The 26,241-nt window shown below is 44.0% G+C and overlaps 2 protein-coding genes across 2 annotated transcripts; both read right to left on the minus strand.

Annotated features, from left to right (window-relative positions):
- Positions 1–7,465: 7,465 nt before the first annotated feature.
- Positions 7,466–13,789, minus strand: LOC112609289 (keratin, type I cuticular Ha3-II). Its single transcript, XM_025361844.1, has 7 exons — positions 13,398–13,789; positions 11,883–11,965; positions 10,426–10,582; positions 9,368–9,529; positions 9,151–9,276; positions 8,751–8,971; positions 7,466–7,925 (listed from the first exon to the last, which is right to left on the minus strand). The coding sequence occupies exons 1-7, from the start codon at positions 13,743–13,745 to the stop codon at positions 7,808–7,810; spliced, it is 1,215 nt and encodes a 404-aa protein (XP_025217629.1). The 5' UTR covers positions 13,746–13,789; the 3' UTR covers positions 7,466–7,807.
- A 7,798-nt stretch (positions 13,790–21,587) lies between these two features.
- KRT34 (keratin 34) lies at positions 21,588–25,855 on the minus strand. The gene is made up of 7 exons (XM_025361838.1): positions 25,357–25,855; positions 25,171–25,253; positions 24,522–24,678; positions 23,483–23,644; positions 23,266–23,391; positions 22,869–23,089; positions 21,588–22,063 (listed from the first exon to the last, which is right to left on the minus strand). The coding sequence occupies exons 1-7, from the start codon at positions 25,828–25,830 to the stop codon at positions 21,976–21,978; spliced, it is 1,311 nt and encodes a 436-aa protein (XP_025217623.1). The 5' UTR covers positions 25,831–25,855; the 3' UTR covers positions 21,588–21,975.
- Between the last annotated feature and the right edge of the window lie 386 nt (positions 25,856–26,241).

The raw sequence follows: 26,241 nt of genomic DNA on the forward strand, positions 1-26,241 counted from the left end.
GTTAAACATTAAATTAGACAAAGATGAAAACAGAATAAGTCAACTGGAAAAGATAGATAAGGAAATTTACCAGAATATAACACAGAAATATTTAGAGATTGAAAATATGAAAGAGATGACAGACAAGCTAGAATGTGAAGGTCCAAAATCTGTTTGAAGAAATACAGAAATGGCGATATGAAGAGCTTGGGGAAGTCTCTCTCCTAGAAAGACATCAATTAAGCCACTCAAAATTAGCAAAGACATCAGTCAAAGGCTCTAGACATTGATTAAAGGCCTTACAACAAATTGAGAAGCATTTACTCAACAACCACAAAAAAAATGGAAACTTGGTAAGAACACTGGGGGCTATGATGTTTAAATGAGGGACTCCATTATTTCTCATGGCTCTGCCTTCCAGAAGCACCATGGGCTGGGCAGTTGAGTGGCAGTTCCCAATCCTCCCAGCAGCCAATACACATCAGCAGATCCCATTTTTCATAACTTACCCATTTCTAATCCAGGCAGGGCAGCTTGAAGAATACAGTCCTTCTTTCCTACACCCCTCTGGTTACAAGAGAGATGTTCCATTGGGCTCCACAGTTAAGATGGCAATATCACCCAAGCTGATCTAAACTTTTAACAACACCTACCAAAATCCCAGCAAGCTGTTTCATAGAACTTGACGTGTTGTTCCTTTTCTTCATGTAGAAATACAAAAGACCCAGAATAGCCAAAACAATCTTGAAAAAGAAGAACAAAGTAGGGGGATTAATATTTCATGATTTCAAAACTTACTACAAAGCTACAATAACCCAGACAGTATTCTATTGGCATAAAGATAGACATATAGACCAACAGAATAAAATTGAGAGTCCAGAAATAAACCCTTACATTTATGGTCCATTAATTCTCAACATAGGTCCCAATATAATTAATGAGGAAAAATAGTCTTTTCAGTAAATAATGCTGGGACAACTAGACATCCACACGCAAAAGAATAAAATGTTTGGCCCCTTTCTTATACCACAGACAAAAAAAAATGACTGAAAATGGATCACAGCCTAAATGTAACAACTAAAACTAGAAAACTTAGGGAAAAAATGTAGAAATAAATCTTCATGATCCTAGGTTAGGATCATGCACTTATTCCTCCATAATACATGTTATATGTTACAACATGGATGAAACTTGAAACATGCTATGTAAATGAAGTCAGGCAAAAAAACACATATTGTATGACTTCATTCATATAAAATGTCCAGAATAGGCAAATCTATAGAGACAGCAGTGATTTCCTGGGCCTGAACGGTTGCAGGGAACAGAGAGTGACTACTAATGGGTACAAGGTTTCTATTAGAGGTAATAAAATGTTTTAAAATGGCAGTAGTAGTTATAACTCTCATTATACTAAAAACCATTTGGTTTTATACTTTAGATCTATAAATTTTATAGTATATGAATTATATATATGATATATTAATTATATTTCAGTAAAGCTTTTTTTTAAAAAAAGGAATTCGGAAGGAGAAAATGGAGTATAAAATATAAGTAATGTTCAAAAAATGTAATGGCTGAGAATTTTCCACAGGTATTGAAATACACGAATCAATCAAGAAGCACGTAAGTCCTACGCAGGAAAACTAAACCAAAGCCATCCCCAGAAATAACGTAGTGAAACTACACAACACTAAAGGCAAAGAGATGATCTTAGAAACAGTCAAAGAGAGAAAAAAAATAGAAGATTTACCAACAGTGGAAATACAGATTAGCAATAGGCTTTTCAGCATCAACAACATAATCCAGAAGATAATGGTATAATATTTCCAACATGCTGAAGGAAAATAGCTGCCTACCTAGAATTTTATACAAACTAAACCATCATGTAAGAGTGACCACTGAGAAAAGATATTTTCAGAGAATAACAGAGAGGTTGTCACTTACAGATTCTTAGTCTGCTGTGTGTTGCTACAACAGAATTCCACACACTGGGTAATTTACAAAGAAAATAAATTGATTTCTCGCAGTTCTAGAGACTGGGAAGACCAATATCAAGATGCTGGCATCTGATGGGGGCCTTCATGCTGCATTGTCCCATGGCAGAAGGTGTAAATGCAAGACAGCACGACAGCCAGAGAGCAAAAGGAGGCCAAACTCCTTTTATAACAAGCCCACTCTCATGATAACGACCCCCCTCCCATGATAAAATGACATTAATCCATTGATGAAGGCAGGGTTCTCATGGCCTAATCACCACTTAATGGTCTCACCTCTTAATACCAACACAATGGCAATTAAATTTGAACACAAGTTTTGGAGGGGTCATTCAAACCATAGCAAATGCTATAAAAACTATCAAAGAATGTATTTCAGAAAATAGAAAGTTAAAACCAGAAAGGAGGAATAAAGTCCAAGAAACACTGCAAACAAATAAACGGGTAACCATGTAGATAATTCTAAATAATAATAATAATGACCAAATTTTGGAGCATAAAAATAAGGTAAGATTGAATGTGGTGACTCACATCTATAATCCTAGCACTTTCAGAGGCCAAGATGAGAGAATCGCTTGAGCCTAGGAGTTCAAGACCAGTCTGAGCATCATAGAAAGACCCTCATCTCTAAAAAAAAAAAAAAAAAAAAAAAAAAAAAAAAAAAAAATTATTTAGCTATGCATGGTGGCATGTGCCTATAATTCCATTCCTTGGAAGACTGTGACAGGCAGATAGGTTGAGCCCAGGAAGTTAAAGCTGCAGTGAGCTATGGTCATGCCACTGCACTCCAGCCTGGGCAACAGATCAAGATCCTGTCAAAATAAAAAATAAAATAAAAATAAAAAATAAAATAAACCGAGGTATAAAAAGTAAAATAAAGAACATAAATAAAAATTTCTGACAGGGCACAGTGGCTCACACCTGTAATCCCTACACTTTGGGAGGCCAACACAGAGAATCCCTTGAACCCAGGAGTTCAAGATCAGCCTAAGCAACATAGGGAGACTTTGTCTCTACAAAAATAAAAAGTAAAAAATTAGCCAGACATGGTGGCATGCACATGTGGTCCCAGCTACTTTGGAGGCTGAGGCAGGAGGATCACTTAAGCCTGGGAGGTTAAGGCTGTAGTGGGTCATTGTATTAGTCCATTCTCACACTGCTATAAAGAAATACTTGAGACTAGGTAATTTACAAAGAAAAGAAGTTTAATTACCTCACAGTTCTGCAGGCTGTATAGGAAACATAGAGGCTTCGGCTTCTAGGGAGGCCTCAGGAAGCTTCCAATCATGGTGGAAGGCAAAGGTGCAACAAGGTGTCTCACATGGTGGGAAAAGAAGCAAGGGAGCGGGGTAGGCGCTACACACCTTTAAACAACCAGATCTTTCGAGAACTCACTCACCATTGTGACGACAGTACCAAGGGGGATGGTATTAAATCATTTATGAGAAACTGCCCCCATGATTCAATCACCTCCCACCAGGCCCCACCTCCAACATTCGGAATTACAATTCAACCTGAGACTTGGGCAAGGACAACATCCAAACTGTATCAGCTATGATTATGCCACTGCACTCCGGCCTGGGTAACAGAGTCAGATCCTGTCTCTTAAAAAAAAAAAAAAAAAAAACTTCTATGGACCTTGTTTTTATGCAAGAAGGAAGAGATTAAATTAGATAGTGTTAAATCAAGTGTGCACATTTAAAAATTAAGAACACTTATTAAAAGGGGGAACAAAGAAAACGAGATCAATCCACAGGTGTCAGGAAGTGAGGAAACAATAAGCAAAGAAAAAAAATCATGCTTAATGGAAAAGACAAAGTAAGATTTTAAAAATAAGTCCAAGAAGTCAGTAATAAAATTACATGTAAATAGAGTAAATCCTATTTCTCCACATCAGACATAGAGTGCCCTGACCACCTTATCCAAAATTTCCACCTCCTAGTCCCTTTCCTATTTTTCCTCTCAGCACTTATTGCTTGACATGGTCATGCTTGTTTGCCTCTTTTTATTGTCTGTCTTCTTCCACTTGAAAGTAAGCTTCTTAGAGCAGGTCTTTGCTTTGTTCACTGCTGTGCCCAATAGGCACCATCATAAGCACTCAATGATGGATTATATGTTGAATTGAATTAAATTTATAGAGAAGACACATGAATGACCAACAAAAATATTTTTAAATGTTTAATTTCACTAGAAATTTTAAAATTACAAAGTGAGACAAGCTAGCATTGTACCCACATTTCATCGGCAGCATTGCCTTGTCACACTAGATGGCCAATCGCAGGTCATTATCATGTCATGGTGAATTTTTCAGCCAGTGTATCTTGCCAAGTCAGTAAACTGAGTAGTGCCAACTGAAAAATCACAAGATTCATAAAGTTGGAAAGGAGACCTTTATTTCTCATAAAAGGCTGCAGCCCCCAGGCTGGCCATCCTGCAAGTCGGGAAGCATAGCCTCTGGCAGAAGCCAAGAGTAAGCATTTTGAGGGAGGGAAATGTGAGAAAGGAATGTATGCTGAGTGAGGCGGCCAAATATACTATTTAATAAGCTACAGGAGGAGTCATGAATATTTATGAAAAGACAAATGTAGGCATGTGCGATTTAGCTTCATGCCTCTTCATGGGTCGCATGTTCACAAATGGTGGCATTAGCATGATCCAAGGATGGAGTTTTTGACCCTCTGATGTTGAAAGGTGAGGCAGAGGATGTGAAAACCCCCACTGCACATCCTCTGTAGACTGGCCAGACCACTCCATGGTTGGTGGTCTCTTATCAGGAAGGAATGCTGGTCGGTTGCTGTGTTGAAACCGCAAAAGGGAGGAGGAAGGAATCCAGTCACAGCTTCAGATGATGGGCTAAAGGTGATAAAGGAATGATTCATCTGTTTCTTATTTTCCAGAGCTGGTTTCTGCTTACTCCTTAGGAAAGAATTCAGGTTAAAGGTTAATAAGGAAGGGGCATACTGAGGCATGTCTGATCTCCCATCCTGTCATGGTCAGGGACTCTGTTTTTTTCTTTCTTTCCTTCTTTTTCCTTTTTTTTTTTTTTTTCCTTATTATACTTTAAGTTCTGGAATATATGTGCAGAACGTGCAAGTTTGTTACATAGGTATACATGTGCCATGGTGATTTGCTCCACCCATCAGCCCATCATCTACATTATTTCTCCTAATGCTATCCCTCCCCTAACCCCCCACCCCGCAACAGGCCCCAGTGTGTGATGTTCCCCTCCCTGTGTCCATGTGTTCTCATTGTTCAACTCCCACTTACGAGTGAGAACATGCAGCGTTGGTTTTCTCTTCCTGTGTTAGTTGGCTGAGAATGATGGCTTCCAGCTTCATCCATGTCCCTGCAAAGACACGAATGCATCCTTTATGGCTGCATGGTATTCCATGGCGTCTCTGTGCCACATTTCCTTTATCCAGTCTATCATTTTTGGGCATTTGGGTTGATTCCAAGTCTTTGCTATTGTGAACAGTGCTGCAATAAACATACATGTGACTCTGTTTTTAAGGTTTCTCTTTGGTACCCTCGGCCAAGACAGAGTCTGTTCAGTCAGTTGGGGGACTTAGGATTTTAGTTTTATTTCTCAGTAGTAACACTGACCGTTCCCAGATACTTCAGAAGAGCAGTTTGGCTTTGTCCTGAGAAAAAGTGATCTCCCTGACACTCCTTTCTCTTATCCTCCAAGGAAAGCACGATGGCAGAGATAAGAACTAAGGACTATTTTCCCTAGACCCACGTTTCCCACTGACACAACTCCATCAAACATAGAGACAAGTTTTGCTTAATATTTTATACATTGAACACTAAGAACAAGGTGTATTTACTGTGTTGAGAACTTTGACCTCTCACTCACAAAGCATGCAGCAGGGTGTTTGGGAGGCACTATTCCCGGTGAAGGCAGCTGAGCGGTAACTATCAGTGGACAGTAATCCCAGAATGTGTGGAGAACTGCCAGGATAAAGTGAACAAGGGCGATTTGCATGAGGCATGGAGGCGGCTCCAGGGAATGAACTCTCCCTGAGGAAAGAGAGGCTAGAGTCCACAAACTGGGTCTAAGACATTCTGAGCAGAGCATGGAGTATCACTCAGATGATCTTCCAAGGTCTCCTGCCTAAGCCGCAGCAACATCAACAGCAAAGGAGCAGATATTAAATGAACTAGAATATGAGAGCGCAAGAATTTAAGACTGGCCAGGCGCAATGGCTCACACTTGTAATCCCAGCAATTTGGGAGGCCGAGGTAGGCAGATCGCTTCAGCCCAGGAGTTCAAGACCAGCGTGGATAACCCAGCTGGTCTCTACAAATAATACAAAAATTGGCCATGCATGGTGGCGCATGCCTGTAGTCCCATGTACTCAAGAGGCTGAGGTGGGAGGATAGCCTGAGCCTGGGGAGTTCAAGGCTGCAGTGAGCCGTGATCATGCCACTGCACTCCAGCTGGGGTGACAGAGTGAGACTCTGTCTCAAAAAAAAAAAAAAATTTTAAGAATTTAAGACTGACATGTGACGATGGAACCGACATCATCACAGCAGGGGAGATAGTATAAGCTTCATCTCAAGGAAAGAAGATGTAACTAGCAGATTGGTTAATCTGGGGACAATCTGCAGACTGGGGGAGTGGCCTTGGCACAAACCACAGCATGCACAGTGATGGGAACCATTAACCTTGGTTAGACATCAGTTAGGCACCAGTAGGAGCCAGGCATCAGTAAAGTGGTCACTGTTAGCATTTGCAGACACCTGACTTGTAATATACTAATTTGACTCTAAATAACTTTGAGGGGGAGGGTCCCAAAATTCATATGTAGTTCCCATGGTTAAACAATTCAAGTGAGAAAAGAAACACTTTCAAAATAGGTTGGGTATTGCTCAAATATGGAAGATGGCAAGGTGGTGCTTTTCAGTATTGAGTTATTCAGTATTTCACAAAGGAGAGTTTCAAAGATGCTTTGAGCACTAACAGCATTGTGTCTCCCCAGGAGGATGTATAAGCTCTGGGTGCTTGTTTGAAATCAGTTTTATCCTCTCATAGTCACACCTTATGTGTAACTGACAAGCAGAGAGTGAACTCTGGGTTCAGTCCTGCCATTGATCCTTCCTCACTGTGAGGAAGAGAAAAAATTAGTAGCACAATTCCTGGTATTTGGTAGGTGTTCAATAAATATTAACTTCTGTCATCCTCTGGTAGGGACTTAAAAGAAAGAGTGGAACTGTCTAGAGATGCTATCCGTTGCATTTTACTGAGTAAGGTCCCATGAGAAATATGTTTATCATATTCAGATGAGGCCTCTTGTCCTAGTGATCCCACTTGTTTTATGCTGGCCTAAGTGGATGCTGGGACTCACTGTGCTTAATGAATGTTAATGAAGGTGATGAAGACCTTTTAGGAGATGATTAACCTATAAAGTCCACCTTCTGCTTTCAAGTGGCTTTATAAGAAGCACACAGAGAGTCAACACTTTGAAAATAATGAATACAAATGAGAATCATGTCTGCTTTGCAAGAGGAAAGTTTATTAGGCGATTTGGGGAACTGCAATAAAGGTAGAAGCAGCAGAGAGAACAAAACACCTCGTATGCCACTGTCACAGCTCCAACCTCTGACCATCAGAACCCAAACTGAGTACAGGAGAAGGGCTTGGGGTGAGGAGGATCAAGTGGGCCTAGGTTCAGAATCAGACCCAAACGCTGAGCATTTGTTCTCCTTCCAGACCATAATTTGTGGTGATGCCTTGGGGTGGGGTCTGCTGGCTGATGGTTGTCAGAGATGTGGAACTGGCCCATCGATGGTAGTTCTGTCTTCATGCTATACTCCTGCTGGCCCCAGAGTATCTAGCACCCGAAGGTGTTGCAGGGCCCACAGCGGGAACGAGGACCACAAGCATTGGTGACGCAGGATCCAATGGACTTTTCATATGCATTGGTGGTGGCGCAGGGGTTGGAGGGCAGCCTGGGATGCAGAAGCATTATACTGTCAGCATGAGAAGGGTGATTCAAACAAGGGAGGCTCAACCCAAAGAGACATAGAAACAAGCAGAAATCGTTCTCTGATGTCCTAGGAAGTCATGCCTTGTTTGGATCACTTCGTCTACAGAGTTCTGATACAATGGCAGAAATGAGCAAAGAACATGTAGGGTGGAATGCCAGCCTTCCCTCTATGACCCTGGACACACAAGAAAGTCACTTCCTCCTTCTGAGCCTCAGCTTTCCCACCTGTAAGGTAGGACTGGTAGTACCAACCACACAGGATTATGAAAATTCCACAAGATTGTGTTCGTAAAAATATTATGTTCGCTGGCAATTGCCGTATTGTTAGTGATTGATCATCATCCCTATTGACACTCAAATGCTCATCTATAAGATGGTGATAATGAGTCCCACTCTGCCTGCCTCAGATGATTCTAACAAGAATTAATGAAATGGAGGATTTGAAAGTTCCATTTAAATCAGAAAAAGTGATCATTGTTACAGTTTTGTTTTCCTTTTTGTGGTGACAAGACAGTCTTGAAGATAGAAAGATTTATTTGCCCATCAGCATCCAAAAAATCTCTGCTGGAGGAAGCAGTCAAGTCCCATGTCTATCTTTTGTAAAAGAAAATATATTTAGCCCGGGTAATGTTAGCAATAAATATCCAATACTTCCCACAGCTGTAATATAAAACTCTGGCCTCTACAGACAGGTTGGCATCTGAAACTTGATCTTCAAAGTCCCTGTTTTATCCTACAGTAGAATAGTGACTGTGCCTTGCAGGGGTGCCGCCCACCAGGTACTCACTTGCAGTCCTCGCTCTCCAGGAGGCTCCGGTACGTGTTGATCTCACACTCTAGCCGGGCACGCACGTCCAGCAGCACCTGGTACTCCTGGTTCTGCCGCTCCAGGTCACAGCGGATCTCCGCCAGCTGGGACTCCACGTTGGTGATCAGGCTCTGCACCTGGGACAGCTGGGAGCTGTAGCGGGCCTCGCTCTCTGTCAGCGTGTTTTCCAGAGAGTTTCGCTGTGGTGGGGAAGATCAGGAATGTCAGAGAGCTGCTCCTTGTAGGGTTCCTCCATGGAGTTCCAAAAAACTCACAAGTTCCAAGGAGCTAAGGAGAGTGTGTGGCCCCAAGGGCATCCCCAGGACTCTGCCTCCCAACTTCCCCTCGTTCACCAGCAGGTCAGAACAATACAAAATACCAGGTTGTGCTGGGCCTGCAGCTCGATCTCCAGGGCGTTGACCGTGCGTCTCAGCTCGATGATCTCCGCCTGGTAGGACTGCAGCTGCTCTGCGCTGGATACCACCTGCTTGCTCAGCTCTTCGGTCTGAAACACCCAAGTGGGGAAAGGATCAGACCCTGCCTCCAGGGCCTTGGGGCACCTCGGGTCCTGAGTGGCCATGTGCTTAGATGCCCACCTGCGTGGCGAACCATTGCTCCACCTCCCTGCGGTTGGTTTCCACCAGGGCCTCATACTGACTCCTGGTCTCGTTCAGGACCTGGTTCAGGTCCACAGCAGGGGCAGCGTCCACCTCCACGTTGAGGCGGTCTCCAAGCTGGCAGCGCAAGGTGTTGACCTCCTAATGGAGAAAAGGGAAGAAATAAACCCACAGAAAGAAGTCTATCAATAACCTCTTTGAGGCAGTTCAATATAACGGGAAGAGGATTGCATTGCAACTTAGGAAACATGAGTTGAAGCCCAGCTGCCACCTCTGGAGATTCTGGCCTCTTCTCTGAATCCCTTCCCTCATCTGTATGATGAGGCTGCTTCATTAAATGATTGCTAATATTTCTACCCAATCCAAGATTCTATCATTTCTTTCTTATTTCCCCTTTGCTCAGTGATAAGCCTGGCATGACAATTGGCTTACAATTGTTGCTACTTAAATATAGAAAAACCAGGTTTCGTTCCTCCTATTTATTTCATGGGATACTACTAGAGTATGACACATGTTTTCATCATGAAAACATCTAATGTTTGAGACATGCATCTGATTTCCTGTATTGCATTCAGCCATGAGATCTGAATCAATCATTATTTGAGTTATTTCATTTCTTCTGTTTTTCCCATTGCTCAGTTCATCCATCCATCCATTCATTCAGCTTGAGTTCTAGTTATCTAGATGAAACAGAGTATAAGAATATTTTCTATATCCTTCCAGTCTCGGTCTTTAACACAGCACTTCTTCAGAAGCTAATAGATAGCATCAAACAGTAGACAGTAGTTTAAAGATATTTGTGTGATCTTTCAGCCATACATGTCTGGGTCCCAAGGGGAAATAGGTCAGCTTACCACACTCCTTTATATAAAAAAGGGAAGCTGTCACTCATTCCCCAACAAGTCCCAAAGTACGTTTTGAGCAACCAGCAAAATGTTGTTAGGTCTAGGGTGCTTAGCAAATCAAGACCTACCTTATCCTATTCAGAGGGATCACAGAGCTCTCAGTATTGGGATATTGGGGGCTAGGACTCTTACCTGCTCATGGTTCTGCTTGAGGGACAGCAGTTCCTCCTTCAGGGACTCCACCTGGGCCTCCAGGTCAGACCTGCACAGGGTCAGCTCATCCAGAATCCTGCGCAGACTGTTGATGTCAGACTCCACCAGCTGCCTCAGGGACAGCTCCGTCTGGTACCTGCACACACAGCCAGAGGTCAAAAGAGGTCAAAAAAAAAAAAAAAAAAAGTCTTTGTTTCCTAGGCTTTACTTGGCTGACTTAGTCAATTTTATTATATTTTGAAATATTTTGAATTTTAAAAATATTAAGAGAGAAAATACTCCTGTACTGAGTGAGAAGGCCTATTTTGTCACTGAGACACACATAAAAGGTATTGGTGGGATGCCTGTGGATAGTTTAGTCTAACATGAACTGCATTTGTTCTAAAAATCTCATTTACAAGTTGCTGTCAACTAAGCCCTGCTGTTTTTGCCATCTCAAGTGAATCAGCGCCCTTCGTAAGCCTACTCCAGGTTGTCCTGCCATCCTTTCCAGCCTTGCCAAGAAGCAATTTAGTGTTGTGGAAGAAACACTGAATTCAGAGTCAGTTAGAGCCAGTCTTGTCATTGAATGACTGTAGATAGATACTTTAATCTCTCTGAGCCTTGATTTCCTCAACTGTAAAATGAAGACAAAACTAACACCTCACAGGGTTGAACTGAAGATGATATAGGTAAAATTATATTGTAAACTGTAAGATTCCAGGAAAATGCAAAGGATTCTCATGATTGTAATAATGGTCATACCTAAAAGTATTGATTGATTCTCTGAAAGGAAATGGATTTTGCCTCCTGTTTTTGTGGTTTAATAACTTCTTTTTGGTGGGTTGACAGTGACTAACGTACACAAAGAGATCAATGTGAAAATCACTTTTAAACTTAGTCCAGACATTGGGTTGAAAAGGAGTAAGAACGGATGTTGTCTTACAATCAAACTTAAAGCACAGGGCTGCGCACAGTGGCTCATGCCTGTAATCCCAGCACTTTGGGATGCTGAGGTGGGTGGATCACTTGAGGTCAGGAGTTCAAGACCAGCCTGGCTAACATGGTAAAACCCCATCTCCACTAAAAATACAAAAATTGGCTGGGCCTGGTGGCACATGCCTGTAATCCCAGCTACTAGGAAGGCTGAGGCAGGAGAATCGCTTGAACCCGGGATGCAGAGGTTGCAGTGAGCCAAGATCACATCACTGCACTCCAGCCTGGATGAGAGAGGAAGACTCCATCTCAAAAAAAAAAAAAAAAAAAAAACCTTAAAACACAGAATCTGAGCACCTATTGAAGAGGCTTTGACATTTAACCTAATCCTAACCCAATACAAGAATCCTCCCAATATCATCCAGAAATTTCTGCTTCCACCCTTCCAGGATAGGGAGCTCATCACTTTGCAATTCAGCCTGTCCATTATGAGACTGCTGTGATGGTTAGGAAAATCTTACTTGGTTCTGAAGTCATCTGCAGCCAGCTTGGCATTGTCGATCTGCACCACCAGCCTGGCATTCTCAGACTTGCTACACAGGATCTGGGGATAGGATTAATCATGAAATGGGTTATACCAAGAAATGCCTTGTGCCTTAAAGTGAAATGCTATTTTCTTTCAGCCACATTCCTCCCAAATAGCTTTGAGTCCTTCCAGATTTTCAGCTCTGGGATAAAAGGAGGATTTGATCATAAAACTGACCATTTCAAAACCAGGACAACCAATGTGAATTCATCATGAATTCTATTCTTATCTGCTTCTGACTTCCTGCAATAATTGAGGTTACTGGGCATCCAAGGGTCACCCAAGGGTTGGGTGACCAATCATCCCAGTTTACTCAGGACTGAGGGGTTCCTGGGATGCTAAAATGGGAAAAGTCCCAGGCAAGCCAGAACAAGTTGGTTATCCCACACACATACCAACTTTGTTCCACCTGCTGACTTCTCTCCACTCTCCCCTCATATTGCCCTTGTTCATGCCTTTGCAAAAAGCTTCTTGCTCTACCCAGAATGCCCTCACCCACTAGCAGGACCCCTTGTGTAACCCACATACTTAATCGATAACACTTCTTATGACCTTTGTGTGATCATTTTGTTTCCACATCTATCTGCCCTGTTAGACTGTGAGCTCCTGAAGGAAAGAGACCATCTTACTCAGTATATTATCCCCCATCCCAGCACTGTGCCTAATACTCTCCAACTCTGGGTAAATAAATGAATGATATTCAAATAGCACAACCCTTTCCTGGCATCTGCTTTTCCAGATCTACAGAACAGTGGACAGTCAATTCCCTCCAAGAATCAAGGGCTTGTACAATTGGATATAAACTCCCACTCATCCTTCAAACCCTACTCAGATATTGCCTCTTCTGGGATCCCTCCCTAACCTACACCAGGTATTCAGTCCCAATTCTCTGTGGACTCTTTACTTAAATCCACTTCTCCTCCAGAATGGATGGCCCCATATTGTCATCTGTATACATGGCTGCTCTAGAGGATGGTCCATATGTCTGTAGATATTGCTGCAGTCAACGACTCTCTTGTGTTGCCATAAATGCTACCTTTTGCTGCAGCTTTGAAAGGCTTTAAATATTTGGAGATTTACTTAGGAAATTCTTAGCATAGAAAATAAATCAGGTGCATACTTTTTTAAAATGCTATAATGCTCTGAAAACAAAACCAGGATATCATAATCAAACCAAAAAATCAGATATTCCAGTTTGGAGTAAGAAGTCATATAAGATTGTTATGACTGATTTTGGTGTAATGCTTCACTCTAACACCAGCCTGCATCCTTCCCTTGTGGTTCTACAACAGATTTTCTAAGACTACTTGATGTCATACCTAAGCCAGTGAATCCATGTCTTTACCATTCTCAGCATTACTGTGAACAGACTTACATCCATTCACAGGTTATTATGTTAAATATAGATAAGTAGTTCATTAAGCTGGTAGTGTGGGGCCCACCTCCTCACCTTCTGCTGAAGCTCCTCAATGGTCTTGAAGTAGGACTGGTAGCTGGGGCACAGCAAGGGCTCCTGCTGCTGGGACCGCTCCCGGATGAGGTTCTCCAGCTCCGCGTTGTCCCGCTCCAGCTGACGCACCTTCTCCAGGTAGCTGGCCAGACGGTCGTTCAGGAACTGCATGGTCTCCTTCTCGCTGCCATTGAAGGAGCCCTCGCAGAACCAGTTGCAGTTGCTCACATTGGCAGGGATGTTGCAGGCCCCGGGTAGGGTGCGTCCGTGGCAGCTGGGGGGCACGCAGGGCCGGGAGGAGCAGCTGGTGCGGCAGCTCAGGCTGGGCAGGCAGAAGTTGTAGGGCATGGTGCAGGGAGGCAGTGGAGCTCTGAAAGTCAGTTTCAAAACCTGATTCCTTTTCCCTGGGATAAGCCCTGGTCCTCTCCAGGGCTTTATATTCTGTCAGCAGTGGGTGTGGCAACCGTGTCAAGCATTCCCCCTTTTTACCTCCTTTGCTGATTTTTCCATTTGTTATTTAGCCAATTCACCTGAGTCCTATACCTCATAAAATGTTTTACTCTGGCTTCTTGCTAAGTCAGGACTCCTCACAAAACATGCTGATTGGTTAAGTAAGAGCTTCATGGTTTGGCTTCAAAGTGACCAACCTTGCCCACAGCAGCACTCATCCATGGGGACATTGAGCTAGAGTGACAGCTGGGCCCTGTCCCCAGAGTAGGGGGCACGTCAGTGCCTCTTTCTCCTAAATGAGGAAAGGCTTGTGTCTCATCCAGTTCGTACTCAATTAAGACTCTGTGAGAAACGCCATGTGAGGAAACCCATCTAGAAACTAGACTATGTGATAGGGAATCCTGGAAGCCGACCTCAGAAAGGACTTATAAGGCCATTGGCTCAGGATCCCTTTGCAGTTCCATCCAGGCAGATGGAGGCAACTCTACCCTCTTCCTATGGGGCTGCAGGAAGCCACCCACCTCTGTTTCTACTAGTATTCAGTGTTCACAAGAACATTAAGAAAACTAAAATTTTGGGAGCACCTACTCTGCATGAAGCACTGTGCTGCATGCCCGTGCACAGTGTGACTCTGTCACTGGTGATTGGTCCTGCTTGCTGAGTCTCCACTGTGCACCAGGCACTGTGCCAGACACCTCATATGCACCAGCTCCTTCAGTCCTCTCAAAATGCTGCAAGGGTTTGTAGATAAGGACATCAAGCCTCTGAGAGGTCTCCCAAGGTCACAGAGCTCCTACGTGATGGAGCCCGGATTCAAAACAGATCTCTGTAATTCTAATGTCCACACTCTTTCATATTACGTGTCTCTCTCTTCCAATCTTTTCAGTACTGAGATGCAATAATGCAGAAATACAGATTGAGCTCCACTGAATTCAATCAGTGCTGACAATATCCTAAATTAGAATGGGCCACAAAATGACAAGCCTGTTTTTTACTTATTAAAGAACCAAAAGTCACTTCTATGCTGATAGAAGGAAGTTTACTAAGTGAAAATGCATTGTACCCACTAGAAGCTTGGAAAAAAAAAAAAGGAAACCCTTGGTTGATCTGATGGAGCAATATCCAAGCCTAGTTCTCCAAAGTATATGGCCCTGCAAAGCCACCACTATGTCATGTGTGTGAAGTGGCATTTTATGACCATTGGCACATTTTGGCAAGCAGATGCTCTGCTCTCATGCGTTCCAGATGGAGGTAGGAAATATGAGGATTTTATGTTTAATCTATCAGTGCTCAAATTCTGGAAGATACTACTCCAAGTTGTTCCTTTTGGAAGCTACATATTAAGTCTTGCCATACAAGAATTCTTTTCCTACAGGAGATCTGCCATTTCTCAGATCACCCTTCCTTCAAACTTGCCCTCACAGCCTGGGACACATTCTTTTGGTTATCCTCATTGAAGGCCAGTCTTCATCTTCTAAGGGTGTGTTTATTTTTGGAACCAGCCAGATGTCATTTGAAACCACACCTAGTGCGTAGGGTGAATAACCAAGCTGCACAGCATCTTTAATGGGTCAGAAACACGTTGTGACTGCAAAATAATAATGTGCATTTTCTTGGGTGACTCTGGAAGTCATTTCCAAGGAGAAGCTTCAAATATGCTTTTATAAAGGACAGCAGCTTTGGGGCAAACATGTGGTCTTCCAGGGTGAATGCATTGAAGGTACTGATATCTTCCTCTACAATCACAATCCACAACTTTCTGCCCCTCCTGTCCGAATCTCTACTTTTTTATTTTTATTTTTATTTTTATTTTATTTCTTTTTTTTTTTTTTGAGACAGAGTCTCACTCTGCTGCTCTATTGCCCAGGCTACAGTGCAGTTGTGCAATCTCGGCTCACTGCAATCTCCACCTCCCAGGTTCAAGCGATTCTCCTGTCTCACCCTCCCTAGTAGCTGGGATTACAGGCGCGCACCACCTGTAATGTGCCTGGCTAATTTTTGTATTTTTAGTAGAGACAGGTTTCCCAATGTTGCCCAGGCTGGTCTCAATCTCCTGATCTCAGGTGATCCATCCGCCTCGGCCTCCCAAAGTGTTGGGATTACAGGATTGAGCCACCGTGCCTTGTCTGAATCTCTACCTTTAAAATGATTCCACCATCAGTGAGATGTGGCATGGGCATATTCGTTTAAAATCAGTACCAAGCCGATTAAAGTCCTATTGGATGAGATCAAATAACATAAAGCAAACAGCTGAATTCATTAGCTTTTCTCTAATTACCTTGTGTTCTTCTCTCCTTCTTCTATGCCCCAAGCTTCAAAAGAGAAAAATCTGACAACGGCACTTTTTAAAGAAAAGGAAAGGAATAGTGTGTCACAGACTAGTAAATGTGTCCATGGGGGTCCCTATAACCATTGCTATAGCTTCTACCTCAGTCACAGTGGAATAATCCAGAGATAAGTATCCTTGTGTCTTTAAAAGTGGAGGTTAGAGTTTGGAAAACACAACTATTCCCACATCTTAAGTAAAAGTAACTATGATTTCTGCACAGCTACTTGGCCATTGTATACTAATAGTTGGAAGAACTTGGGTCTTTTGAGAAAACAGCCAAGTTTCAATTAGCTTCTCACAAAGTCTGGAAGGCAATTGCTTTTTACTTACTCCACTTGCTGTGTACTGCGAATTCTTACCTTTACGTGGGTGATGCTATTGTCTCTGTTCAATGGCCCTTCATTAAACATGATGAGCAAATCAAATCCTAACAAACCGAAAGGTTTTATGCCCATGTAATTGCGGCAGATGATGTGGTTGAGGCTTCTGGTCTTAAGATGTGAGCAAATTGCAGTTGAGGTTTAAGGATGCTATTTATTATGGAAGCCCAGGCTATTTCCATAGAAGAGAGTACATGTAAACCTACCAGCGATGCTTAACCATGGAGTGGACATAGGACAGGTCTTCTGCTGAGGCCACCTTCCTTGTTGTGGAACTTCAAAGGCATTAGGAGGCCTCACTCCTTCTTCCCAAAGCTATCTTCTCCAATGTCCAGGCTCTGGTGCTTGAAATTCTCACCATGAGAAATGTAAAATGCATTATTTTAGAAATACAAAGTAACGCTGGGCTACTTGAAAATTAATTATGTTTTAATGTGTACAAATGAGAAGGAGAGGCCAGGAGCTGTATCACTGCATGCACACAGAGCAAGAAGACGGACTTCTTGCCAAAGAGGGATCCCAGAGGGGAATTAGAAAAACAGAAACTATTCAATACCAACCCCAGCCCATAGTTTTGGGCCAGTCCGTTAGAGTTTCCTAGAAGAGCAGAAGATAGGGCTTCCACAACCTGTTCCATAAAGGCAACTGTTGCCAATTTATCAATCCTCCAGCCTCAGGACATTGAGAGGAGAAATTGAAGGGGTAATTCAGGAGCTAAGCCAACAGGTTTGGCCCTGTTCAACGGGGCTTCTAATAAGGGACAAGCAGGAGAGGGGCTGAAGAATGAGCCAGGTCAGCAGTAACTTAGGCTGATCAAAAACAGATACAAACACCTCAAAATGGAACTCAGGAGCTAGTTCTACAAACCCTCTCCAGAGCCACTGTTGTTTCTCTTACACTCAGTCCTGGACTCCCAATGGGAATGGAATCTTGGAGTCTTCAGGGACCAAGCCAAGTCAGAAAAATGTAAAGTTCATCGATGCTATGTGTTTTTTTAACTTTTATTTTAAGTTCAGGGATACAAGTGCAGGTTTGTTACATAGATAAACTTGTGTCATGAGAGTTTGTTCTACAGATTACTTCATCACCCAGGTATTAAGCCTAGTATCCATTAGTTATTTTTCCTTATCCTCTCCCTCCTCCCACCTTCTGCCCTTCAAAAGGCCCCAGTGTGTGTTGTTCCCCTCTCTGTGTCCATGTGTTCTCATAACTCAGCTCCCACAAGATCTGTGCTATGGTTTTGACTACTCTAGACTATCAACTCAGTCTAGAATTGACAAGAGCATGACACAATCCAGGACGATGTAATTTAATGGTGCTAGTCTTCCTGAGAAAGTTAGATCCAGGGCCCACTCAGAGATGGAATGAAAACCTATATATGTATCCTGCTCTGAAGATCAGGGGAGAGGGCAGATGCTAAGACCTTTTGACAGTACACAGAAGATAAAGCAAAGTCAGCTGAGTACAAATATGTTGTGTTGAACTTTTGCATTACGCTCACTACCACGTTGGTGATTTGAGACAGACATGAAAAAACATGGAAATATAGCTTCTTCTCTCAGCATCCCATAGACCCTGTTCTCCTTTTAGTCACCAGGAGTCTCCCCGCTGCTTTAACAGTAGGTTTGTCTGATTCTCACCATCCTTGTCCTGGATGCTACTGATAACTCTTTCATTAAAGCTCCAAATTCTTTTGACTTCTGTGTCATTTAAGGTGCTTCTCCACTTCTCTCTCAAACTGCTTATAAACAGATGTCATCTCTGTCCTCAAGATCTGGCAAAAGCAAGGCTGAACCTCACATCAAGGACTTTGGAGAGCCCCAGGTCAACTCTATGGTTTCTATCACTGGTCCTCAAGGTTCTTCTATGCCCTGCTAGCCTCCATTGGACAGTCTTAACAATTGATATAGCTCTAATTATCATCTTTATTTACCCAGCTCTCTGACATCTCCCTCATATCTAGTCATTCTTCTCCAGGTCTCTCCAATGGAGACTCATTGTTGTTTCATTTTCTCAGGCTGAAAATCTTCAGACCCATAGTAGGTGTTTGTGATGGTTAATTTAATGTATCAACTTGACTGGGCCAAGGGATGCCCAGATAGCTGGTAAAACATTATTTCTGGTTATGTCTGTGAAGGTGTTTCTAAAAGAGATCAGCATTTGAATCAGAAGAGTGAGTAAAGATCACCCTCACCAATGTGGGCAGGTGTCCTCTAATGTGGGTAGTCAAATAGAACTAAAAGGCAAAAGAAAGGCAAATTATTTATCTCTTACTGACCCTTAAGGGAGAAGCAGGAGAGGGTCTGGAGAATAGGCCAGGTCAGTAGTAAACTATGCTGAGAAAAAACAGATACAGACACCTCAAAATGGAACTCAGGGGCTAGTTCCACAGACCCTCTCCAGAGCCGTCATTGTTTCTCTTACACTCAGTCCTGCACTCCCAATGAGAATGGAGCTGAGCTGGGACATCCATCTTCTCCTGCCCTCTAACATCAATGCTCCCAGTTCTTGAGGCTTCAGTCTCAAACCAGGACTCACACCATCAGCCTTCCTGATTCTCAGTCCTTTGGGTTTGGATTGGAACTATACAGCTGGCTTTCCTGGGCCTCCACCTTGAAGACAGCAGATTGTGGGACTTCTCAGCCTCCATAATCACATGAGCTAATTCCTCATAATAAATCTTTTTCTGTGTATCTATATATAGCCTACTGTTTCTATTTCTCTGGACAACCCTGACTAATACAGTGTGTGATCAGTACTAGTTTCCTTCCTTCTCTTTCCCTTGTTCCTCTACCTCTACTCAGCTTCCATATTTAAGCCATGCCTCTAAAATCTACCCCTCTTCTGCCTCACTCACCTCCACTTATCTCAGTCTTTATTGTCTCCCACCTACTAATTGATCTTCCTTCTATTTCATCCAGCTTCTAGGACTCCTCACAACCCAACCTGTACACAGCAGCCAGACACATCATATGACAAACTCCCTTACAAGAAAATCTCATTCATAATCATTCAGAGCACTGCCAAACATGCTCCTACCTGATTACCTTGCAGTTTCATCTCCTATTACCACACTTACCCTCTGTTCTAGGCTGGGAATTGGGTTGTCAGTTTCTAAACAGACTTTATAACTCCTCCAGGCAAAGTTCATGCTCAGGAAGTTTCCTCTTCTCCGTTTTGTTGTTGTTGTTGTTGTTTCTTAAGACGGAGTCTCACTCTATCACCCAGGCTGGAGTGTAGTGGCACGATCTTGGCTCACTGCAACCTCTGCCTCCTGGGTTCAAGCAATTCCCCTGCCTCAACCTCCTGAGTAGCTGGGACTACAGGTGCATGCCACCACGCCTGGCTAATATTTTTTTTCCTTTTTTTTGTATTTTTACTAGAGATGGGGTTTCACCGTGTTAGCCAGGATGGTCTTGATCTCCTGACCTCGTGATCCACCCGCCTCAGCCTCCCAAAGTGCTGGGATTACAGGTGTGAGCCACTGTGCCTGGCCAAAACTTTCCCTCTTCTATGGCCTACACACACCCATCTGACCAGGCATTTCCCAGCAAACTTTATTTCAGAATTATGCTAATATCATACAGTAATCGTTGATTGAAGTTGAAACTATGGGAAGTATATAAAGTTTTAATAACCTCATGAATTTTCATTAGTTTTACTCTTCCTTATTTATTCCACTTACAGTATTCCATGGTTTACATAGGCTTTAATTAGGTGACGATATTGCCTCTTCTGAAGGGCCTGCAGTCAACGAGACATTCTCTCACACCTCTGAAATTCATAATTCTTTATCTATTCGTTTCTTGAGCCACACTGATATTTGTCTATGATGACAAATAGACTCATGCACTCTAAACTGTAAGACATGCTGTGGGCTTCACTGGGATTCACTTATTTGTGTTTCTCAGTACCGCCCACAGTATCCGGGACAAACAGTAGATGATTGATTGTAGTTGCATTAAATTAAATGGATAATTGAGATGGTGGCCTATAAAATTGAAAGCTTTAAAAATTCAGAGATGAGGCAAGTGGGGTGTGGAGTAAGATTAATGTTTTGGGGGAGATGCTTAATGAACATTGGCCTTTCTTGGAATTACAGAAAATGAAATGATGAAGAGGCTGTGGAAGAACATTATGGATAAGAGCAAAGATCTAGGGGAAAGAATAAACTTGAAGAGGGGAAAGGTAAGGACTGCATTTAAAGGGCCTATTTGGAGGACAATATGTCAGGTATAACAAGTGGGCGGCAAGATGAACCAGTTTGGGAAAAATACGTTTTAGTCCAATTAAACATGATGTAATGACCTGATACCAAGTGAAACTGTCATATGTGCAACAGAAAAACTGGAAACCAAGCTGAGAAGAGAGAGAGATGTGGGAGTCATCAGCATAGAGGGGCTAGTTCTACATGAACAGGGACGTAGAAAGAGCAAGATGGAGGGCTGAGAATATAGGTGTTTCCTTCATTTGGGACAAAAAGGGGAAGACAGCTAACAAGACAACAGAGAACAGGTAATTAGCGATATTTCAAGAAGACCCAGAGTGTGCAGGGTTGTGGAAATCAATGAAGGTGCATTTCAAGGGAGGAACAGGTATCTATATTAGAAAGGCAGGAGTAGCAGAGAGGTTGAGAGGAGAGAATCACTGCTCTTTGAACAGTTTCTGTAGAAGCAGTTTCTGTAGGTTCTTCAGGCAATTTAGGAGAAAGAGAAGCAGAACATTCTGTTCTGATGAGGGTGAGAGCCAGAGATAGCAGTGAAGTTTGGGGAGGATTTGCAAAATTGCCAAGGGCCCTGTAGTCAAGGCAAGGCAAGCATGGGTATTGAAGGCCAGGTTTCCTGCATGGCCTACCCTGGGTGGGAGTCTCCCAAAAGGATGTCCTTCCCTGTCTACATCAGTGTTTCTGGTGAAGCATAAAGGCTTGGCTCAGTCATTTAATTCATTCTATTCTCCTAATGAAGGGGTATTTTTATGAAACAGCCATGATGAGTAATTTACAATGCATGAATATGAATGAGAAACATTTACTATGCCACAGAAATGAAGTTTATTGGGAAGTAAATGAAGTCTTCTCCTTGCATTCCAGAGAATGCCAAAGAAGAAAGGAAAACAGGAAATGCAGTACGTTCAGGAAACACCCTACAGTAGTAACTGGAGCTCAGATTACAGGGAGTTGAACGTCTTTAGAAACAAAGAGGCTCGACCCTCAACAGGAAGGAGTTGTCCAGACATTGGAAGTTGATGATGTGTGTCTTTGCTTGGGTGGGGAAAGCTTTTCAGCATTCTAGAAATAACATAGTAGGCAAGATGAGGTTTCTTGATGTCAGCTGAGCTCCAGAAAAGTCAGGACTTGAAGATCTTTCCTGTGGTTGATCTAAATGGCTCTGTAGATGCCTTCAAAGAGGATCCAAGCTTTTCAATTACAGCAACACTTTTGAGAGGTGCCACAGGGTCCACAGGAGTTGCCACTAGCATTGGTGGTGGCGCATGGGTTGCAGGGGAGCCTAGAAGGACAAGGAGGTTTAGAATGGCTTTAGGAGGAAGTTTTAATGTACATACTACCTTGGGCTTAATGACACAACCTATGAATTTTCAGTGGTTGGAGTTAGTTGGAATCAAGTTCTTTTTGTTTTGTTTTGTTTTTGAGACAGGGTCTTGCTCTGAGACAGCTGGAGTGCAGTGGCACGATCTTGGCTCACTGCAAGTGGGAGCCAAGGCTCACTTCACCTCCCAGTGTCAAGTGATTCTCTTGCCTCAGCCTCCCAAGCAGTTAGGATCACAGGCATGCGTCACCATGCCTGGCTAATGTTTTGTATTTTTGATAGAGATGGGGTTTCACCATGTTGGCCAGGATGGTCTTGAACTCCTGACCTCAAGCGATCCACCCGCCTCAACCTCCCAAAGTGCTGGGATTATAGGCATGAGCCATTGCACCCAGCCAGAATCAAGTTCTGATTACTACCAAATGCTTCTCTCTCTCCCAGAATGCCATGTGCAGAGGTGGAAAAACTGTCCTTTTCAAATATATTATCTCATACACTTGAGGTCTCCTGGAACTTAATGTGCCTTCCACAAATGTTATTCCTAAGACTGGCCAGCTCCTACCACCACTCCTCCATTGTTAGCCCCCTGAGGCAGGGGCTCTTCCCTTCCCTTTGGCCTCCCTTTGCTTAGCTATCACAGATCACTGGACACACACTACACAGTTAATGTGTGTTGTCTGACTAGTTGAAAATATGGCCACCATTTGTGTGCCTACCATATCCCACTGTACACATTCTTCCCAGACATTCTTTGCCCCATACTGACTTGCAGTCCTCGCTCTCCAGGAGGCTCCGGTACGTGTTGATCTCACACTCTAGCCGGGCACGCACGTCCAGCAGCACCTGGTACTCCTGGTTCTGCCGCTCCAGGTCACAGCGGATCTCCGCCAGCTGCGACTCCACGTTGGTGATCAGGCTCTGTAACTGGGACAGCTGGGAGCTGTAGCGGGCCTCGCTCTCCGTCAGCGTGTTTTCAAGAGAGTTTCGCTGTGGTGGGGAAGATCAGGAATGTCAGAGAGCTGCTCCTTCAAAGGGTTTCTTCATAGGATTCCAAGGAAGTCACAAGCTCCAAGAGCTAAGGAGAGTGTGTGGTCCCAAACACATCCCTGGGACTCTGTCTCCCAACTTCTCATCGCTCACCAGCAGGGCTGAACAATACACACCAGGTTGTGCTGGGCCTGCAGCTCGATCTCCAGGGCATTGACCGTGCGTCTCAGCTCGATGATCTCCGCCTGGTAGGACTGCAGCTGCTCTGCGCTGGATACCACCTGCTTGCTCAGCTCCTCGGTCTGAAACACCCAAGTGGGGAAAGGATCAGACCCTGCCTCCAGGGCCTTAGGGCACCTCGGGTCCTGAGTGGCCATGTGCTTAGATGCCCACCTGCGTGGCGAACCATTGCTCCACTTCCCTGCGGTTGGTTTCCACCAGGGCCTCATACTGACTCCTGGTCTCGTTCAGGACCTGGTTCAGGTCCACAGCAGGGGCAGCGTCCACCTCCACGTTGAGGCGGTCTCCAAGCTGGGAGCGCAGGGTGTTGACCTCCTGATGGAGAAAAGGGAAACAATGAACCTACGGCAATGGATCTGCCATTTTCCTGCTCCAGGAAACTGAGCACAATACTGCCCAAAAAGCACTGAAAGGAATATTCTGATCATTTCCAAAGAGTGACACACACATTTTATAGCAATAAACACCAACAGTGATCACATCAATTGTTGTCCCATAGAAACTGAAACCTTACACCTTCTACAAGACTAAGTCTAAACTCCTTGGCATATGCAAGTCCTTCCTCGCTTCCCATCACATCTTCACTTTCACCACACCCTTGGAGGTACTGCATGCCCAGCCACACCCAGATACACCCTGCCCTGCCACTTCTGTGTCTTTGTTCAACCTCTTCCCTCAGACTGAAACACCCAAGTACTGAAATCCTCCTCTTTGCATCTGAGAAGAGTTCCCTATCTCCTCTTGGGCAGCCTGGATTATTTCTAGAGGATACTGCTTGTACATCTCAAATGGTACTTGTTTCACTCTGTCTTGTTTACATCACTGTGTTTATATGACTGTCTTTCTATACTAGACTGTGAGCTCTTTGAAGAAAAGGGCCATGTCTTATTTCTTTTTTGTCCCTCCATCTCCACCACCAAATTCAGGACCTAGCAGTGATGAGCAGAGAGCAGGGCTCAATGAATGATGCCCCTCCTCAGTAATTCCAACACTTGCCTAACCCTCACCCAGCCACTTGAGAATGAGCAGCTCACTCCACTCCTTGATATGGATGTAGCACCATCACTCTCTGAGAATACCTTGAGTTCCTCAGAGAAGGGTCCCAGAACAGGGATCCAGACAGTAATCATCTCCTGATTCCCAGTGCTGGTAGCTTAGCTCTGAGGCCTGCTTTTGTGAATTTGTTTCATACCTCCTCATGGTTCTTCTTCAGGCAGATCAGCTCCTCCCTCAGGGACTCCACCTGGGACTCCAGGTCGGACTTGCAGAGGGTCAGCTCATCCAGGATCCTGCGTATGCTGTTGATGTCCGACTCCACCAGCCGCCTCAGGGACTGCTCTGTCTGGTACCTGCATGCATCAGAGTGGGAGGATAAGTCAGAAAAGAAAACCACCTTCCCCTCTCATGTGTTGTTTGGGTAGAATTGGCCTGAATCTTCTTGAACTTACACAGCTTTCTGCCTCTTCTCTTCCATATGTTTCAGTCAAGCTGTCCATGGAGAGGCTGGAGAGGTTCCCTGACTCACCCTAACACCACGAGGAGCCCCCAGGCACGCATGAGATGAAGTGTCTCACTGTGCTTTCAGTTTTGTTAGCTAATATACCATCAAATCAATTCCCAAAGAACAATTCATTTCAATCTCCGAATTTTGTGGTTTAAGAAACACTTCCAAAAAGACCAGTATAGACCAAAGAGCAGGCAGCACATGAGTCTAGGTCTCTGTTTGAAACTGATTTTACATAACCAGCCCTAGGAGGAGAAATGGCTTTCTCCTCTCTTTCAGGCAATAGTAGGTCCCTAGGGCCATGAAAGAACCATAGGGACCTTGAAGTTCAACATACTTGCTTCTGAAGTCATCAGAGGCCAGCTTGGCATTGTCAATGTTCACCACCAGCCTGGCATTCTCAGCCTTGGCACACAGAATCTGAAAAGAAATTTATCTCATGAGGTACACTTGAACTTGAGAATGTCTTACTGTTCAAAGAGAGCCAGCTGCTGCTGGCCCCCCATGGGGCCGACCCCCTCACCTTCTGCTGAAGCTCCTCGATGGTCTTGAAGTAGGACTGGTAGCTGGGGCACAGCAAGGGCTCCTGCTGCTGGGATCGCTCCCGGATGAGGCCCTCCAGCTCCGCATTATCCCGCTCCAGCTGACGCACCTTCTCCAGGTAGCTGGCCAGGCGGTCATTCAGGAACTGCATGGTCTCCTTCTCACTGCCATTGAAGGAGCCCTCACAGAACCAGTTGCAGTTGCCCACATTGGCAGGGATGTTGCAGGCCCCAGGCAGCGTGTGGCTGTGGCAGCTGGGGGGCACACAGGGCCGGGAGGAGCAGCTGGTGCGGCAGCCCAGGCTGGGCAGGCAACAACTGTAAGACATGGTGCTGGGACAGGTAATGGAAAAGCAGGTAAGCTGCTGGAGGTGGATGTGGGCAGGTTTGAGTCTCTCCTTCATCTGCGGTCCTTTTATACTATTAACGGTGGGTGGGGGCTTGGCATACGGCATAGTTTCCTTTCCTAATGCTTCAGTTAATTTTTCTCCAAAATATGCTAGTTAGATGCTTCTAAAGAGTCCCCCCTCAACCCATAAAATTATTCCATTCAGCTTATGTCACACCAGGCTCTTCCTGGGTGCTAGTGGTTGGTGAAATCAGAGTTTCATCAGATGGCTTCATAGGAGATAGAATCATCACAGCCCCAAAAGGCTGTCCGCATTACTCAGAGGGGAGGACATCCAGGGACATGGGGTGGAGTTGTTTGGGAATCAGGGATTCCTCACCCAGGAGGTTCCGCCACTGTTCTTTCTCCCCAGAGAGAGAGCTCTGAGAGAGAGCTTTGAGAGTTACTCTTCCAGGTAACTCTTTCCTCCCACATTCATCATGTTTCAGCATTCAATTTGTTTTTATAGCAGAAACTC

The sequence above is a fragment of the Theropithecus gelada genome, chromosome 16 (assembly GCF_003255815.1).
Source record: "Theropithecus gelada isolate Dixy chromosome 16, Tgel_1.0, whole genome shotgun sequence".
Lineage (NCBI taxonomy): Eukaryota > Metazoa > Chordata > Mammalia > Primates > Cercopithecidae > Theropithecus > Theropithecus gelada.

What these genes read in the sequence shown, in the direction of transcription:
- LOC112609289 (XM_025361844.1), bottom strand. Translation starts at nt 13,745, where the DNA reads ATGCCCTACAACTTCTGCCTGCCCAGCCTGAGCTGCCGCACCAGCTGC. An exon ending in GCAGATGACTTCAGAACCAA is followed by an intron (nt 10,583 to 11,882) that starts GTAAGATTTTCC and finishes CTGTGTGTGCAG; the next exon opens with GTACCAGACGGAGCTGTCCC. An exon ending in TGCAGGCCCAGCACAACCTG is followed by an intron (nt 8,972 to 9,150) that starts GTATTTTGTATT and finishes TCCCCACCACAG; the next exon opens with CGAAACTCTCTGGAAAACAC.
- KRT34 (XM_025361838.1), bottom strand. Translation starts at nt 25,830, where the DNA reads ATGCCGTATGCCAAGCCCCCACCCACCGTTAATAGTATAAAAGGACCG. An exon ending in TCGAGGAGCTTCAGCAGAAG is followed by an intron (nt 25,254 to 25,356) that starts GTGAGGGGGTCG and finishes ATTTCTTTTCAG; the next exon opens with ATTCTGTGTGCCAAGGCTGA. An exon ending in TGAAGAAGAACCATGAGGAG is followed by an intron (nt 23,645 to 24,521) that starts GTATGAAACAAA and finishes TTTCTCCATCAG; the next exon opens with GAGGTCAACACCCTGCGCTC.